The following is a 19,109-nucleotide window of genomic DNA, read 5'->3' as shown; positions in this document are numbered from 1 at the left end:
GTTTAGCAGTGGGCAGACTCACGTTGTCCTCCAGGCCTTGAAATTACGATCATCAGTAATTTACATACTGATTAAACTGCCCTGGTTCATGAGCCAGTGAGTAGGTTGTATTACGTAACCAACCTGAAGAAGGGGTGCCATTACGCATGCACTTCAGGTCAGAGGGTAAGGCGAGAAAGTTGCAGTTAAAACGATAAAATATCACTGCTAGAACAGTAAACAATCATTAACAAAACGTACTTCATTTTCCCTTTGACCATTACTGATTTAAGGACACACAAGCCATTTAAGAAAATTTAGAGACAGATGTAGCTTCTCTATGTCATCAGCGAATGAAAACGCGGAAGTCACGGCGTCACAAGTGTTTTAATATCTAAACACCTCTTGAGACCCTCTTCCAAAAAAAGTCACTTGTTTTGTTTTATTTTGTTTTGTTTTTTTATTGATTGATTACTCGGTAGACCTTTCAGTTCAATGATAACCTTTTACGACAAGGTATTTATCCTGATTAAAAGTGCTCCTAAGGGAAATAAATGAGCAAGTGGTGTTGTGCAGGCTTCGCCGCTTGGCTGATGAACATCTTATCGCGAAGGTCGTCGTTGCGTCCCACCAGGTGACATCGGCGTCACAGGCTGCACTGATATCACACAAGACTGCAGCAAGTGAAGCTGTAAAGGCAACGGAGTAATATTGTCTGCCAAGGAGCTGATGATATGGCACAAGTCAGGACCGCTGCGGCTCTTGGAGTTCAGTGGCTTGGAGTGGTGTTGCTGATCCTCCTGTTGCTGAGAGTCGGCGCTACGGCAACGGTTGCAGATCCTCAGGCCAGCTGTCCCGCGGAGGGCTGCCGCCCGTCCGGCGCTTTCGCTCTCAATTCCGACATCCCCGGACTGACGACAGGTGTGGCCGTGAAATGGACTGTAACCGTTGCCTCTGACACAGTGCCGGAGCTGTCGCGCCTGGGCTGCGTCACTTGTCAAAACGGTTTGGTCTGTCCCACCAGAAGGTGAGCCATAATTATTTATGGGCAAGGGCTGGATGAAAGGGAGCTGGAATGGGTGGTGATGACGGTGGTGGATATAAGGTAAACGTTTCATGAGTGGAGGGAAGTTTCGATAGGTTCTAGCTATGCAAACTTTGTAGGTGTATCTGCTAAAAAAAAAAAAAAAAAAAAGACAAACAAACATACAAAAAAACCCTCGCAATTTCTTCAATTCATCAAAAAAATATGGAGGATTTATCAAGATTACTGCAGTTCAAGGGAAATATTATTCTTTTTTCTTTCCTTCTTCAGCTGACTTTAAAATGGTGGTCACTTAATATTAATTTTCAAAGTCGAACTGGTACTTATCATCATTCTCATCGAACTCATTATTGTTCACACACAGAGGGTACGTCAGCTTGGACTACACAACATCAGGAAAAACGCTGTGGCGCTATGACAACCTGACCACGCCCACCCTGCCCATCTTGGACTTCTTTGGCGATGTCATCGGCACCAACGGCAATTTCTTGATAAAGGTGCCTGTGAGAGAGAAAGCGAGAGAGCTAGAACACCAAGAAGAGCTTATGGCGAACTGAAATCAGCTGCTTAGAAGGCTATATGAGACTAAAAATTACTTTAATGATGATATTTAATTTTTTAATCTGCCAATGATTATTTGACTTCCTATGTGGTTCATTCATTTCACCTGGGGGGATCTTCACCAACCGGACCTTTTGGAAGCACGAAGCTGCATTAGAATGTATGAGGGCCATACATAAGCCAGCTAAAATACCTGTAAAAGCTACCTGCATTATAGAAATGTAACAGATATGTTCCAAGTATACATGTTTGTGTGTATGTGGATGAACGTGTTCGCTCGTATGTGCGTTTGTGCGTGCGTACATGCTGCAGATTGACTCCGATGGCCAGGTACAAAAACCAATCATCCATTTTTGGAACGACCTTGCACCTATGTACAGGTAACTTTCGAAAGATCAACAGATTCAGCTATTTTTGCAAGCAACATCAAACCTTCATCCACCATCCACGCACCCGAGTTTATCTCTTGCCCTCCTTCAGATGTCCACATCTTTCTAATTGTGCGACTTTATCGATGTTATCGATCTACAGAATTAGGTTATGCTGATAATTATAATCAGTTTACGCAAGCAAAATAAGCAGCTGTAACCTCTGACTATCTATAAAGAACGAGCGAGCAATTTGTCTCAAGTACACTTAGTGTGTGATATCTAAAAATAAAGTTGAAGCCACTTTTTTAATAAACAAATTTGATCGCCTATGTTGTAAGAGAGTCTGATGACAACGAACGTTTTTCTCAAAAGAAAAGACTTCATATAATATATAAAAAATATATATATATGCTGTTTTTCAGTAGTTACCTTACTCAGTCTGACCGTCAAACGCCCCACTCTCTCCCTGTACACGTTGGCATCTGCATCATAAGAATGTTGTTTATCTGTTTGTGTACTTTTGTACCTGTGTGTGTGTGTTTCAGTGTCCAGCTGGCCAGGGACTTCCTCCTGCTTCTCGTCTCACGCACGGGTCTGCTCCTGACCTACGACTACAGTAAGCTCAGCCCCTCCCCACAGCACGTTGGGGGGTGAATTAACAGTATATACACATAAGCTCTTTCCCTTCAGCGCTATGAATCGTTCTCACAGGATCATGACAGCTTCAGATGCAAAGCTCTTATAATAAGCTCTGATCGAGTATGACTAGGGTGACACCTACCAGCGTTATGGTTACCATGACCATTGCTTGTATGCATCTGGAAGTAAAATTTCATACTGAGTGTGCACGGGTGAGGGGTGAGGTTTTTTCTTTGTTTTTTCATGGGCAGGCTCCTTGTGTAGCTGTACAGGTAGTTGTGGGTTAGCGTGACCTTTTTTCTTGTTCTTGCAGATGGCATTCCTCAAGCATCTCTGTTCATACGCGACGAAATCGAGGGCGTCAACGGCACATTTTTACCTGTAGCTCAGCCGGTCATCTACGGCAATAGGTCCTACATCCTTATGCAGTTTGCACCTGATTCGCCAGTGCCAGACTACAAAGTGATTGTTATTTATTGATACAGACGCTGTGCTCCTTAACATAAAAATTGCTTGTTGGTATTGATGAAGATGACGATGATGAGGGAAGATAAACAGGCTGGGATCTGAGAGCTCTTTATGGTGTAATTGTCACGAGGTATTAAAAGAAAATGGCGGTGATGACTTGAAAAGCAGTTGTATTGAATAATGAAGACGCAAAGGCTCTGTTTATCTCTCTTTCACACACACACATATGCATGACGATATTAATTGTATAAGAGCATTCAATCTCAAAAATACAAATGTAAACATATAAAGTAGGCAAGAGTTTTTGTAAACGTGAAAGTGTTGATGCTGTCCATGTCACGTGGTTGCAGGCTAATGTCTTGGGCCTACAACGTCTGTATGCCATCGACATTTTGGACCGCATGGCCAAGTGTATCAGCCCGGTTTGGTACGTCAACTTCGAGCGCGAAGTTTGTCCCCCGCACGACAGCAGACGCAAGCAGTGCCAGTTGTCGGGTGAGATGTACAGTTCAACGGTCCTCGTACATCGCAGTACAGTCTACGTCAGCCTTGGGCGTCCCCTGGCGGATTGCGAGTGCACTACAACAGCCGGCAATAAAGAGAGTGCAGGTGGTGTAACTTATAAAGAATAACAATTTTGTCTCCATTTTCCACTTGATTTCAAAAAGAAAAATAAATACAAAACATTGTACACGTTTCGAAAATATGAAACAACATGTACCCTGTCGTGGATCTTTGGGGGTAGGGGGCGGTAAAAAACCAATTTTCCCCTTCCCCCAACTGTAAGAAAATAGGGTCCGTGAGATGGAGGTGTCATATTTACTAATTTTATTCTCGGCTGGTCCACTGTCCTGTGAGTGTTCGCGAAAAGACAAGACATTAAGCTGCCGATAATTCGTTTGATGTTTCATTTCTTTTATTTAATAGGAATGTGTTTCCACACTGACCTGGTTTAGCAATATAGGGGGGAGGGGAAGGAAACCTGAGTACCCGACAAACCACTACCGGACCCTCCCAAACTGCCGATGAGGTAACAGATGACCACGATAAAGCTTCCGGACCCACGTCCCGCTGGCGCCACACACCTTGTCAAGACGCTGGGCCAAGGCGACAAAGGGCGGAGTTGTGTGGCAGACCATAAACTCCTCTCTCCTCTGTTCGTTCCTGTCATCAATGGTGAACGCCTAATTATACCATCAGGTTGCTCCATCCCACGACTATTCATGGCGCAGGAGAAACTGTCTGTACTCTCGCGCCTCTGTTCTATTCTCCCATCCCAGGCCCTCAGACATCAAAGGGCTCTTTTCTTCTCTGTAAAAATATGAACCCTTTCATGACCTTGCGCAGAAGAAGACCGAGACAGTCGGTTTCTCTAATTCAGTGACTGTTTTGATGTGAGATGGTGAACTCCATATCATTAGGTAATGTCGATATGAAGCGCAAGGTTTCAGACTCATTGCTAAAATTGTTGAGAGTTTTGGGGATCCTCAGAAAAACTTCTGGCGGATTTAACGACCCTAATTAACTCCGACAATCAATATTGGACGTTTGTTTGACTAGTAGCAGGAACATATTAAAAGCACACAATGTAATTTGTTAATATGTTCGTGACCTTTATCTCTCATAAAATGTTTTTATTCGTGTAAACGTATGTCACTGACATTTCGACTTTCTTATAACTATCTCAAATAAAATACTTCTACGCAGTAACTTTAGACATTGTTTGTCAATAAATTTATTAATTATCGTCTGTTCAGGAACGCTGTGGGCTTTCAAAGATCTGGGTAACACTTCGACGCTGCTGTTCAAGAACAACTGTTCCGTGTCGTCGCTCTCCCTTTACGACGACGACGTATGGGAAACACTGCTGCCGGTCGAGCCACGCAGGGTCAGAGGTCGGCACGCTCTCCTAAAGCCCCTCATGACTGGTGTGAGAGCTAGAGAGGTTGTGCTATGGGCTGCTACTGAGCAGCGCATCACGGGCTACAGCACACACAATGGCTCCATCTTGCACGAGCTGAACGTCAGCAAGCTCCTCAACGTCTCGTGCCGCATCACCTCCAAAGTCATGGTCGCACGCAGCGCGGACGGCAGGTCCGAGCGGCTCGTCTTTGCGGCGGCGACGACGACGACGACGCAACAGTGTTGTGCCTCGGGTTCGCATCACGGCGGACGATGGGACAATAGCTCGCGGTCCCTGGTTGTCGCAGTGGACGTCATCAACCATGGCGGACTACAGCTGCTGTGGACCGTCCCGGCGCCAACGGGTTCCAGAGTGGTGGGGCAGATCGCCAATGTTATGCTCGCGCAGCACGCAGGCCTGGGGGATGTACACAATAAGGGGAAAAGGAAAGAAAACCTTGGTGTGGAAGGGAAGCCGTCGAGCGAAGCGGCGAAGATTCTGCTGGTGGCCATGGCCGTGTCGGACACCACAGAGCAGATTTTCGCCATCGGCGATAAATAACAGTGTGACAACAGCGAGAAAAACGAGTAGGAAAGAAAACAAAAGAGGAAGGGTTTGTTGTGACAAGGGGAAATTGCCTTTTGAAAACAAAGTGTTGATGGGAGAGAAGGCGCCCGCAGAAAGCAAATATAAAACAATGGCGGCGTTTGTTTGATGTGTGTGCAGTGAGGAATAGCCATAAAACCAACAATAAAAATAAGGTGGCAAGAGAAATACAGTACAAAATTTAAGGTAAAGGTACTAGTAGACTGATAGACGACCAGCGTAGACACATTCTGATGTTCTTATAGTCCAATAGGTCTGAACAAATTAAAATAGCTAGAAGGAGGCTTAACGGAGAATACCTAACAAGATGTGAAGACCCTCATTCGTGTGCCTGTGGGGATAGACTTTGTACCCACATGTGCTGTTGCAGTGCAATGAAAACAAACCAGAAAGAGAACTAAAACGTGTTTTTTTTTTTTTATAAATACAGACTAGCATGATACATTAATAACTGCCTAAACCCACCTAAAGAACTATGGCAGAATATACTGGACAACATAACAATTTATACAGAAGCAAAAAACAACCCAAAAAAACAACCCCAAAACAATACAGAAGCTAAAAAAAGAAAAGGAAAAAAAAAAAAAGAAAACCAAATAATCTAGAACAGAGCAACATGAGGGACACGGCAACCAATATACATGTATTTCACCATTATGGCGGACTTGACAGGCTTCCTAGGCGCTAATAGCAAGTGACAGCAGCAGGAAATGAAGACACCAACACAGTACACCACCAATGCAAGATTGGCAGGCTTCATAGATTAAAAACTGGAAAAGATGGCGGAACACAGCTCACCACCAAAACACTTGACAAGCTTCCTACACACCAACAAAAGAAAGCACAAACAAGCGGTAAACAACACCTGCGGTGTCGGAAACAGCGACCCTTCCCCCACATCCTCCGAAGATCCCCATCCCCGGCCACAGCGCGAAATCTCCGCGAGGTGAAACACTTGCCCTTCCAAATTCAGCAACAAAAATTTGTAGTGCCTTTAACAAAAAAAAAAAAAAAAAAAAAATGGGGTATGGGGGAGTTGATCGAAAACGAGGAAGTGAGAAGCTAGGAAAAAGTGCTGTTCAACTAAAATTAAAAATACATCTTAGATTGCAGATAATTCATATTATTATCTAGTTTATTAGCTTAGCCGTGTCAGCATGCATGAGTGCAAGGGTCGCGATAGCTTCTTTTTTTCATCTCAGATTATCCCTTGATAGCTGGCGTGTGCGCCTGTCAGCGACTACAGTTGTTTGTCACCACCACAAGCCTCACCTGACCACGAGTCTTCTCAACATCACAGGCTCCATCACCCACTCTCCCCCCACCCACCACCACCACCACCCGTCCCAAAGCAAGGGTCGAGATCCTGTCACAAGCACTCGCGCGAGTGTCAACCTCTCTAATGCAGGTTCTTAAAGGATTTCGGACCGCGGGCCACCAAAATTATGGCGGACCACCAAGGCCTAAAAATCACTCTGTACTATCTTCTTCTTCTTTCCTATTCGCCCCCAGTGGAGCATAGGGCCGCAACCACACCCCGCCATCGGACCCGGTCCTGGGCATCCCTTTCTAGTTGGGACCATGTCATGCCAAGCGTGCTCTCTCTGCCTCTCTGTGGACTCTGTACTATGAATTTCAAATTTAAATTGCCGCATGTTTCATTACAATTCAAAACTAAATGTCCTTTTGTGACAGTAGTATAGTAATAAGTTGACATAAAACTACCTACCTCGTTATTTGTAATGTTAATGCGAGGAATGCATAACTTTAAACATCAGCCGCGGACCACACTTTGAGAACCACTGCTCTAAAAGATTTGTCCATAGGGTGCCGCAAGGATGCGCTTTACACATTTATCACCAAAGAAACTGTTGCTGCTTATTTGAGCATGGTTGTATTGTTAGAGGGGGTACGAAAATAGAGTCCCTCTCGATCGACGCGGGGTGTTCTCTTGATAAAGGTGACTTGCATAACGATGATTGGATCTGTGAAGCTAATTTTCCATTGTAAAAACGAGCTCTGTGCGTGCTGCACGCCGAAGACTACCAGCGATCCGACAGTCATCATCATATTATGAAAGACCTGCTGGCTGTTAGTACCTGGCGTCATTATTGTCGTCACAGCATTTATTTATCATCAAAACAAATTTGGGGTTTTTAGATGCAGCACATTCTGTCTTGCGATCATGTGGGTGCGAGGTAAGACATTTTTTCAATTTATTACCAGCGTGAGCTGAGAGCGCGTTGGTTCAATTCCCGATTAGCGCAACTTTCTCCAGTCGATCCAGCTGGCGGAAATGGGTACCCAATTCTTTTGTGGGATGGGGATGGTAAGAGCAAGGGAAAGGAGGTGGGCCGATATGAGATCTTTAATATCCCCCACCTCCCCACGACCTAAAAAGGTTAAGGGATGACCTTTACCTTACACATGTTTGTGTTCACTGCTCACTTTGTAAAATCCAGGCCGCATTCTAGTCAGTTGCAGAGGCACGCACCCCCGCCATGCCGAAAGTTGTGTATATTTACAGCCTACAAAACAGTGCGGCTTGTGAAAAAAAATTTTTTTTTTTTAAATTAGTGAGTGCGGCTTGTCTACAAGTGCGCCCAGTAGACTGAAATACATGATTGAGTAAAAATTGTTGTGGTATTCATAACTTAACAGAATCACAATCAAGGCTGGTGCCGATTTTTAAGGTGCAGAGTTTTTTTTTTACGCTTCATCAGGATGAGAATAAAATTGCTAGTTGAAGTTAAAGTCTAGACAAGGTTTTCTCTGACAACTCCGCGGGCGGCCTCGTCAAAGGGTTGAGTTTCTGACGTTTGGTTCTTTGAACTTCCCAACAGACCGCCCGTCTGTTAATTGAAACTCGCGACAAGTCAGTTTAATGTTTTTAATACTGTAATGTTAAATCTGGGACACAGCTGTTTTGCCGTCTTTGCAAGCAATGGAAGAGAAGATTTAACCAGCCACCCGGCCGTTGTCACTTGTCGATGACGATGTCGTTTGTCGTGCGCCTTCAAAGTGCCGCGCGCAAGCGACTGTCAACATTCGGGGAAAGTGATGTGCGCTTGTGCTGGAGACGGTTTGAATAGCGACAACAAAATATTAAACACCCTTTCCATTCTCGACCTAACGGAAAGAGTAAACGCCTCAGTTTTAAGCCTCGTTTGGGGCGTGCTGTGTTAACTAGTTTTTGGGGTCAGCTTTTTATTTCAAAACAATACTGTTTAACTCGTGTGTATGGTTGACAGCGTTGAGTGTGAGAAAAATTCGCAGCGACAGCGGTAAGCTTCTCAGATTATTATTGTTTTTTTTAATCACATCCTTCTGTGCAAGTTATATGACATGAATAAAGAAACTGCTACAGCCCAGCAAAATATATAAAAAGTAAAAAAAAGTTACTAAAGAATAAACCCATCACAACAGTAAGTTTATTTAATTGTATTTCCTGCAAAAACAAAAAAATAGAGATTCACTAAAATGCCACACTTTTAAGTGACACTACACGTTCCATTTGTAGATTTTTTTATTAAAAAAAAAAGCATCTTTGGTATGTATACACTATACACAAATATTTTGAAAGAGATTATGCTTCATACACGAAACATAAAAAAACACATGAAACAGAAATGGAAAAATCTATTGAAAACAAATGATTCCCATCAGAAAAACTAACATGGATTGATGTCTTTGGTGATTAACCTTCACTTGTAATGCTAAAAGGTGACTGGATTATTTTTCTAAAAATTAAAGCTTTACGTCCAGCTTTGCTATACACTCTAGACAATTGTTTATTTACAATACCCTTTAAGGAAAAAGTGGTGTAAAACTGTCAATGCAGTGGGAAAAAAGGCATAAAAACAGTTTTTGTGTTATAAGGAGTACATCAATGACTAACAATCTTTCAATACAATAAAAATGTATACTTTAACATGGCAGACTGCTATTAAAATAGCATTCCAATGGTTTAACATAAAAAGCTTTTAATTAAAACTAAATGCCCACACACACACACCCCACCAACCCACAAGTCTTTAATGCCAGTACATAGCCACTCTAGATTGTTCTTTCACTTAGTGTCCTCCTTGCCCCCAGGGCGTTAAAAAGGCTCATATTGTCCTTCAAGATGCAGTAATTGACAGTACGAGTCCTCTAATGTAATAAAGCAATGAACATGAATTTTTCTCAAAACAGGGCAGGTGACAATACCCTCTCTAACAGTTATGTGGTGTAAAACTATCAATGCCTCGGAAAAACGGTGCATAAAAAATGTTTTGACTGTATTGTCAGGACCACATCAATAACTATCACAACAATCTTTTAATACAATGAAAAGATACATTTGAACATGGCAGATTGCTCTCAAAATCCTGTTCGAAGAAATGATATAAAACAAACTGCTTTAAAGTTACTTAATGCCCACAAAAACTGAATACGATTGAACTTAACCCCACCAACCCCCAGCCCCTTCCCACAAGTCCTTTAATGCCAATACTCTGTCCCTCTGATAGTTTTGTTATTTTTTATCAATGCCCTTCTTGCCTCCAGGGCATCGAGGAGGCTCACCTTGTCCCTCAAGGGACAATATTTTATAGTGTGGGCCCTCTCTGCTGTTGCAAAGCAGAGAGGACAAGTGAATGTTCGTAACACGGGACACACTACCATGCCCCGCTCATCGTGCAAACGATGAGATGTATAGAATTGAAAATCTTTTTTATTTTTTTTGCAAAACTTGCATATTTTCCTCTGACGGTTTACGCTGACATTGGCCAAAGGAGAGGACGGGACAGATGGCGCTGGAAGATCTGCACTTGGCTGGTCAGCATGTCCCGGGTTCCGCTTCTGAAAATTTTTTTTTTTTATTTAGATGGCAGTAGAACAAAAGCTGCATGACACTTAATGAGTCAATGCTAAAGCGATGCAGAACTGGAAGATTTAGTGAATCAGTCTCGCAAGGGAAGTCTTACTCTTTCCTTTTGAACTGATAATTTACAGTAAAACATTGCAGTGCCAAAATAACCGTGTTTTATTAATCAGTTAACTTTAACATTAAAATGCATGCTATTTTTAATTTAAATATTCGTTTAACCATTTGTCAGTCTAGAATTAAAACTAAAATGGAAAGCAATGCCTTGTAATGCACTAGCATTCTTAAAGAAGCAATATCACAAAACTTGAGACATTCACAGAAACCTGAATAACCTGAATGTGAATTTGAGTTTCACAGTAATAATTTAGAGGTGAAACAACTATGACTGCGATAAAGATAAATGAATGATAGCGTGGAAAAAAAAATTAATCTGAGGGATAAAGTTGGGAACCGATTAACATCTCTAAAATTCCGTGATTTTTCTCGACGACTTGTATCTATCACTGCAAAATCTCGAACAAATATATTTCTGCAAAGTGCGTTGAGCGATACAAGTATACTGTCATGTGGACTGTTTATGTTTTCCTTTTCCGCCTACGAATGTCTCGGATATATCGATACACAATTTTAAGCAGAATATTGACGATGCACACGCAACTCGGGCTATAGAGCATGGAATATTAAAAATAAATTAGTTGAAAGGGTGGTAATACGACCAGAAATGTAATCAGCGACGGTAAACGTTTCTTTCCTTATATCATGAACAGCATCAAAAACCCACACCCACCTGCTGCCTCGAGATGACGCCTTCATTGGAAATGGACTCGAGAAATTGCCTCCTCCTGCACTCGACCAAGTATAAATCCATCTCATCAAGCTCAACACCATCCAACATTTCAGGCCATGGTCGTTAGTTAAATCGCAATGTACAAACACTCGCATGCTGCGCAATTAAAAAGCCGAGCATCTTCTCGAGAATAGAAAGGATGGGTGGAGCCAGAGAACAAGTGGGCGTGGCAAGAACCTGTCCGCCAATGAGACTCGCCGAAACAGTTCACTTGGACTGGTAGGTCAGGCCGGCTGTCGCAGCTTACACCCCTTCCTTCCTTTTCCCGCGAAAAAGGAGCGAGGCACACCGTGAGGGTGTCCGCCACACAACAACTTCAGTCTCATGGGTTATGTCGATCATGTGCTCACGTGGGTTTGGTACTTTTTTTGTGGAAACATAGTTGTTGGCGCTCTCACCCTCGACCCCCCTACCTCCATTTACTCTCCTGGGAATTACTGTTTACAAGTAGACAACTAACTGTTTACGTTCGAAAGAAAATAAACGTGTTGAAAGTGTGTTACTAATGATGTTTGCAGCATAAAAGGCAAAAAAGATCTGTTATACCGTTGTAAACATGTACAATAAAATCGACATCTCGAAAAAAAAATCCACTGTTAACTCCAGGTTCTAATAAGAAACCACTTTCATCGCGCAGTCACAGTGCAACATCGCACTCGCTTCGCTGGCCAACTACTGACAACACTGACAAATAATAACATGCTATCAAAAACACATTCAGTCACGAAACCACATATTAAAGAGAACACAAGTAGTGAAAGTTAAAGACACTAATAGTTAAATTTTATGTAAAACTGAACTGTGCTAATTAATGCACAATGGTAATTAAAATGAATACAAAATATCAAGCTTGTGTTTTTAATTCTATGTTACCAACGGCACCTAGTAAACATAAAATTCATCTCACAGTTACACAACCTTTTATTTGGAGCAGAAGCATTCAATAAACTGAAAATGTCATAAGCACATTCACATTTCGCAGTGTCACACCTACACATACGTGTATGTAGGCCTACGTGATGCGAGTCTCGTTGGTCCTTGAGTCATTACTGCTGCGGGGACAGCAAAGCATTTCACCGCCAAGCTACCCTCCCTCCCCTGTTTGCATCTGGTCTAACACAGGAATTTTTTTTTTCTGATCGTCTGGGCATCGCCCGTTTGAGGTTGTTGTGGACGGGTGGGGGACGAACTCTTGGACATATAAAAGCAGTCTGTTTTAAATCGTGTAACCAGTAACATACCTCCAAAATCTTATTCACGAAAAGAAAAAAAAAAAAATCATCAAACTTTTCCTTTCTGTGGAATGTGTAAGCGGGTCATGCGTGCGAAGTATAACCAGACACCCCACCACTTCCCCCATCCACCTCCCTCTTGGAACGTTGCGAGGGTGGGGGTCGAAGAGAGCGATAATTTGTATTATATACTTGCTGACTGTCGAGAAAATGAGTTTGATGACAAGATTTGCTGTCCGACAAATAGATGAGTAACTAGTGTTATTACTATCAATTTTGAGAGAAACGAATCGTGATATTTCTAAAACTGTTATCACTTGGCAAGCTCTGCATAATTTCTGCAAGGACCAATATTGTTATTACCACAATCCCTTTGTAAGGTGTAAAAATTGTCCCCCTGTACCTAAAAACACAGAAACACAGCCGAATCACGCGAGAAAGACCGGAAAGGGTTTTTTTTTTATTTCCATTGCAGTCGGCCAAAGTGTCAAGATGTTAAGTTGGTCCCGGGCGCAAAGCGCTGACACGGACGGGCGCGAGGAAGGGATTGACGGTGGATGGGAAAACAAAGGGAAATATCGGGTTTCACGCGGCGGTGATGAGGGTGCAAGGAGGTAGGGGTTAGTGTGGGTGACAAGGACGGGTGACAACTGCGAAGACAAAGGTGAGGACCGAGCGGTTTAGAGGTGGAGAACAACTTTGTTAGGTGTCGCTGAGAGCAGAAGACCCGTTCACAGTCTGATATTACAGAGCAAATAATTCGCTCAGCCACTGCATGTATTTGAAAATGATTTTGTTTGGTACCAATTATATACCAAATATCGGTATATCTTTTTATCGTTATGAGAAGAAGTTGATCTTACAATGCCAACAGTTTGGAAATTGCAGCTACATCATTAAAATGTTGATCTGTCTAGAACAAATGGCGTCAAACTGTGACATAATACCATCAACGAAGGTGAACTCCATTTACAACATTGGGAGTGAAACGTGTATGTAGTTACGAAGGAAACAAAAAAAAAAAAAAAGGCAGGATAAAAGAAAACTAATAATGAAACGATGTAACGAAAATAATATTAAATAGTTCATTGATAGAACCCCATACTCCACCAACAAAAGCGGGTTCAATATGCATGCATAAAGTCGGAAGAGCAAACACTTGTTTTAGTATGAATCAAATGCTTCTCACAAATTCATTATCATTTAAATTGTAACTACTGTTATGAATGAGGAAAGGAGCAAATTAATTTATTTTTTTTATTTTCTGCAGTGCGTATGAATGACTGTTATTTACCACCTATTCTCTGATCACCTTTAATTAAGACATTTTTTTTAGGACGGCGACTTCCCTGTGATCCTCTACTGACCATGAAAGGGCGGTCCGGTGGTACAACGGTTAGCACCTGTCACCAATACTGTGAGGGTTGGCTAGCTTGGGTTCAGATCTCGTATCGGGTTCGCTGTGGGTGCGTGGTTTTTGATCAATTTAGTCCAGGGATGCACAACCTACGGCCCGCGGGCCATATCCGGCCCGCAACGCGGTGCCATCCGGCCCGCGAAACTTCTGCCCACAGTGCAGAAAATCGGCATGTTAGTAATTAAAAAAAAAAAAAAAAAAAAAAAAGGGAAGAAGAAGTATTTATCCCCACGTAGGGGCATCTCACAATCTTTTTTTCGATGGACGAACATTTCGATTCAGTGCTCCGACTTCGTGTCTCTACGATGCAGCCGGACATTCAGAAGTTGGTTTCGGGAAAACAACTTCAAATATCCCACTAATAACCACATAATTAATGGTAAGTACAACTTGTTTCTAATAAAAAATGGTATCTGCTCTATTTTTTTTTTCTATTTTTGCGATTAAGTGGCCCGCGACACGGCTGTCCGAAATGGATATGGCCCGCGACACGGCTGTCCGAAATGGATATGGCCCGCAGGCCAAAAAAGGTTGGGCATCACTAATTTAGTCTATGTATGATTTACGTAAATTCCACTCTTGCCGAAATGCTTTCGCTGGGTTTCTGGTTTAAAATATGTTCAGTTACAACCTACTGAAATACAGGTAAATTAGCCGCGAAATGACGGGAAATCCCTGGCCAATATTCACTGTGCTGATACAAGACTCGCTGGTAGGTCATAAAAGTTCATCTTGTTGTAACAAATGATAATAGAGATTGGTCATTTACTATAATAAACTAATTTGACTTTTTAGCAATTTAGTATAATTAATATAATATGATTATCATTACAGTATACGAACACACACAATCTTTCATGACTTTTTTCTTCCCACTTTGGCCGATTTTGGGCTTTGGCTGTAATATACAGATCGCGCGCACACACACACACACAAATCACTCGCTTATACCTTCATTCAGAAGCGTGCATTGGAGAGAGGCAAGTGATAACCACTGACAATTGGACGAGAGTATATACTTTCTTTAATTGCACGATGCCTGTCATGGGGAGGGGAAAGCATAAACATACCACTTTTTAAATTTTATAGTATATTATAGGAAGTAATAAAAAAAAGCACAAACCTACGAACTCGTCAGCTGTGTTGACACATTTGTCATTAATACTTCCAACACACACAGACACACAGAGGACGGACATCCCATAATTCCATGAAAAAAATTAAGTCCTGTTTATTTAGACCACCGGAATTCCCCGCCTGATCTAGGTCACGGCTGTTAACACAAAGTCGTCTGCACCTTGTCAGAGTGTACAAAAATAAACTGTACAGATGTAGAGCATGGTGGTGTTAAGCCAGTAATACATTCAAACATACATAACATTTACATAGATATAGAAATGTTGATGTTTTGACATAATATTTTAAATAAACAGTGTATCCGGTCATTTCCAAACCAGATGCCTTCTAACATGGATGTTACACCCAGAAAGCATGCAAGTACTGTATTGTGACTTTTAACCGAGGCCCATTTAACAGAGTCTGGTTACGTGTGTCTTCATGGTGAAACACACACTAGTCCCAGTCAAATGTACCACAATCGTCTTTATGTATACTTTTTTTTTTAACCCAAAGCAATGTGGCATTATAAACAAAGCAAGGTTTGAATCATTGGGGCACACACAGTGACACAATCGGACGCAAGTACAAATGATGGGAGTAGGGAGTGTCAGGCCATGACAGAAACACGAGTCTGTGAAGTCCCCACCTTCCCTAGCGCCGGTTCTAAAAAAAACAAACAAACTAGCATTGTTTGCCATTATCTTTACAGTTTTTTTGTATAGTCTCTCGGCTTGTTGACACAAGCTTCAAACCAAGCACCACTTATAACAGGGGTGTCAAACTCAATTACACAGGGGGCCAAATCTCACATCGTACACAAGGTTTAAGCTGATAACTTTTTATTCAACAGTAGAAAACTAAACTTTTTGTTATTAATTTTGTGTAAACAAAATCATACATTAAAATAAAATTAAAGTAAAAACAAACCAAGGCTTAGCAGTTTTTCTTCTTAATTTATTTTGTCAGAAGTGGACGTTTGACATCTTTTCTTGGCAACAAGTTCGTTTATGTTTGCAGTAAGTTTCTGTGTTGTGGAGATTCTCAAGATGGACTGCAAGTGTGCATCAGTAAGACGACTCCTGTGTGATGTTTGTTGATCTTCATCACAGAAAAAAGTTGCTCACACAGATATATGTACTGCCAAACATGCTCGAGATTCGAGCCTAGTCACCCTTTGATTTCGGACCGATTCAGGGACTAAAAATCTTCGACCCGCGGCCCGTGTTCAGGACAGCGTGTCCCGTGTCAAAGGTCAGATTTATGGGCCCCGCCTTGACCCTCCCTTCAGGTCATTAACAGGAGCGGTGGTAACTTGACCAGTGCACTGTTGGTGGTCTATACAAACTTCACTAAACTCATCCCATCTCTTGCTGTCCTCGACGGGAAGTTTTCTGTTGTTTGCCTTTTACTAGTTGCCGGGCCATTAACAATGATTTAATTAAATTTCTTTCGCGGGCCAGGTAAAATTTCACGTCGGGCCGGATGTGGCCCGCGGGCCGGGTGTTTGACAGCTCTGACTTATAATGACTATAAACATATTGATCTCATGACCCTAAGCCACTCCAATGCAGACTTCTATCTTCACCGCTGAGCTGACTGCCTGCCATACTGAGAGCTCTCCAGATATTACAGCTAAGAATGGATTCAAACAAAACAACATTGTATTATCAGACTCACTGTCAGCACTTCAGGCGCTTGAAAAAAACAAATCATCTAACACAGTGGTTCTTAACCGGGGTTCGATCGAACCCTAGGGGTTCGGAGTCGGTCTCAGGGGTTCGGCGGAGCCTCCGCCACGGAGGTCAAGACACACCCGCAATTCGCGATGACACTAAAGAAGGGTTCGGTGAATGTGCATATGAAACTAAAGAAGGGTTGGGTGAATGTGGTTATGAAACTTGTGGGTTCGGTACCTCAAACAAGGTGAAGAACCACTCATCTAGCAGAATAGACACAGCATTTAAGACACTCTCGTGCAAACACGTACTGTGTGATGTCACTCACCTCCTCTGCCACTAGGTTACAGAAGGTCCTGGGGTCTGATGATGGAGATTGTCGTCAGGTTCTTTGACGTTCATGCCTGCCCTGATCTTTGACCTCCATTTCCTGTACCAGCGCGAAGGCCTCAACCTGGATTTGACTCGTGAGGGACAGACAATGCGATCGCTGTTTCTCCCCCACCCCCTCCATGCTACTCGTGATTAGTGCCTTCCCTCCCCGTGTATATCATTTGGTGTTTATACAATATATATATTACACTTTCATTGTCAGACTCCTATATTCCCTTCGTCGCCAAAACCTTTCCCGAGCTGTGCTCTCTCCCTTAATGGGTGCCGGAGGAACGTTGGACCACCAAACTAGGCCTTCACCACGTGAATCACCGCGGTAAATAGACAAGTTCAAACCTTGATCGGTGATAGCCAACTAGTCACGGGCTTTGAGTCATAAAATAAATGTCTGACAAAGGGCGCTGTCCGCGGTTGAAAGTGAATATATGGGCAGGCGGAAAAGGGTGGTGAGATCAGCTTTCCTTCGGGTCGACCACACGTAAGCTGACCATCTCTCCATCTCTGACCATGATAGCCGTTTCGCGTTTGCAGTGAAAATGAGAAGGGGAGGGGAATGGACAAATCATGGTTTAGAAATGTGAGCTTCTGCTAACAAATGTTATTTCTTTTTCAACAGGCGATGTATTTTATTTTCCTATCATTTAGAGCAGACCTGGGCAAAGGCCGGCCCGCCTCCTGTCTCTGACCGGCCGGCCCGCTGGCCCGCCCGCCAGTATATATACTATGTATACAGTATTGGGTAAAACTGAGTCCGGCCCTCTAAAACCATCCCAATTTCTCATGCGGCCCCTTGGGAAAATTAATTGCCCACCCCTGATTTAGAGACTCTAATTTTTTTTTCTCGCGAAATACTTCGAATAGCGAATGAGTAAAAATTATACTGTTATGATATAAATGAGTATTGTTATGACATGGAATAACAAGTTTTGTTTTGATGAAAGCTTTTAGTGTCTTTGTGCGTGATTGCCATGCTCGCAATAAAAAATATAATGTTGAAAGAAAATTGATTCCCTGCTCTTACAGCAGTAGTAGACAAAAGTAAACTTTAACACTGAAACACTCAATGATGGAGTTTATTTGGTTATCTTTATATCGAAACCCAAAGTTTTCACTTACAATAAAATGCCAGGCGGACTGCTCGGGAATCTTTCCCCGCGTTTTCTGTACTTACAAGCCTAGCCTGTTACAAGCCAAGCCCAATCACCTGTCCACTAAGTCTTTTTAATGTTCTCGATGAAAGAAAGTGAAAGTCAACCTTGGAATGCTCGCAAACCTTCCCAACTTCAACGCCCTAACCCCCTCTCCTACCCCCTCCCATTTTCATCACTTCGGTCCTTGTTACTTTGAACTCATCTAAGGTAACACCGCTAGGTCAGGTAAGTGGATAGCTGGCGACCTTGCGAACTTCCCTCAGTTAATCTGACTGCTGAATAGGTACCTGGCATCTTAGAGGCATCGCCCTCAGCAATGAAACCTCCTGAACAACCAAAGGTTACCTTCTTCACTTTCTCCGTGTCAGCAGTAATAGTAGTGTGACATCCCTTCTCTTTAACACCTGTAGCGCCCTGAGTTATGCACCTAGCCCTGGTGATCAGTCTCTGGTTTCTAATCAAATCTGTCAGCTCACTTCTGACCCACAATAGAGTTGCCAATCTTAAATACATTATATTACACGCTTGATTACCCTGTTTAACACACGTTCTTACATTTCATCCACAGCACACAAACATCAGCACACTACGGACCACACATTGATAAAACATATAGTATCTTAATATTCACATTGAAAAATTACTAAAGAAAAAAATAGTCTAGATCAGGGTTGGGCAATTAATTTTCCCAAGGGGCCGCATGAGAAATTGGGATGGTTTTAGAGGGCCGGACTAACATAGTTGACTCAGTTTTACCCAATACTGTATACATGTATATAGTATATATATACTTTCCCTTCGCCAGCGGGCGGGCCGGTCAGAGACAGGAGGC

The 19,109-nt window shown here is 42.5% G+C and overlaps 1 protein-coding gene across 1 annotated transcript; it reads left to right on the top strand.

The window, feature by feature from the left end:
• Positions 1–548: 548 nt before the first annotated feature.
• Positions 549–5,975, top strand: LOC112565242. Its single transcript, XM_025240601.1, has 7 exons — positions 549–1,006; positions 1,389–1,521; positions 1,898–1,965; positions 2,502–2,572; positions 2,909–3,057; positions 3,414–3,672; positions 4,821–5,975. The coding sequence occupies exons 1-7, from the start codon at positions 714–716 to the stop codon at positions 5,525–5,527; spliced, it is 1,680 nt and encodes a 559-aa protein (XP_025096386.1). The 5' UTR covers positions 549–713; the 3' UTR covers positions 5,528–5,975.
• Positions 5,976–19,109: the final 13,134 nt, after the last annotated feature.

Source organism: Pomacea canaliculata, linkage group LG5, assembly GCF_003073045.1.
Source record: "Pomacea canaliculata isolate SZHN2017 linkage group LG5, ASM307304v1, whole genome shotgun sequence".
In the NCBI taxonomy this organism is placed as follows: Eukaryota; Metazoa; Mollusca; class Gastropoda; order Architaenioglossa; family Ampullariidae; genus Pomacea; species Pomacea canaliculata.
This window is presented reverse-complemented; position numbering and strand designations above follow the sequence as displayed.

Excerpts from the sequence above, each read along its gene's own strand:
- LOC112565242 (XM_025240601.1), top strand. The coding sequence starts at position 714 with ATGGCACAAGTCAGGACCGCTGCGGCTCTTGGAGTTCAGTGGCTTGGA. Across the intron at positions 1,966-2,501 it reads GACCTTGCACCTATGTACAG|TGTCCAGCTGGCCAGGGACT; the intron begins GTAACTTTCGAA and ends TGTGTGTTTCAG. Across the intron at positions 3,673-4,820 it reads CGGCAATAAAGAGAGTGCAG|GAACGCTGTGGGCTTTCAAA; the intron begins GTGGTGTAACTT and ends TCGTCTGTTCAG.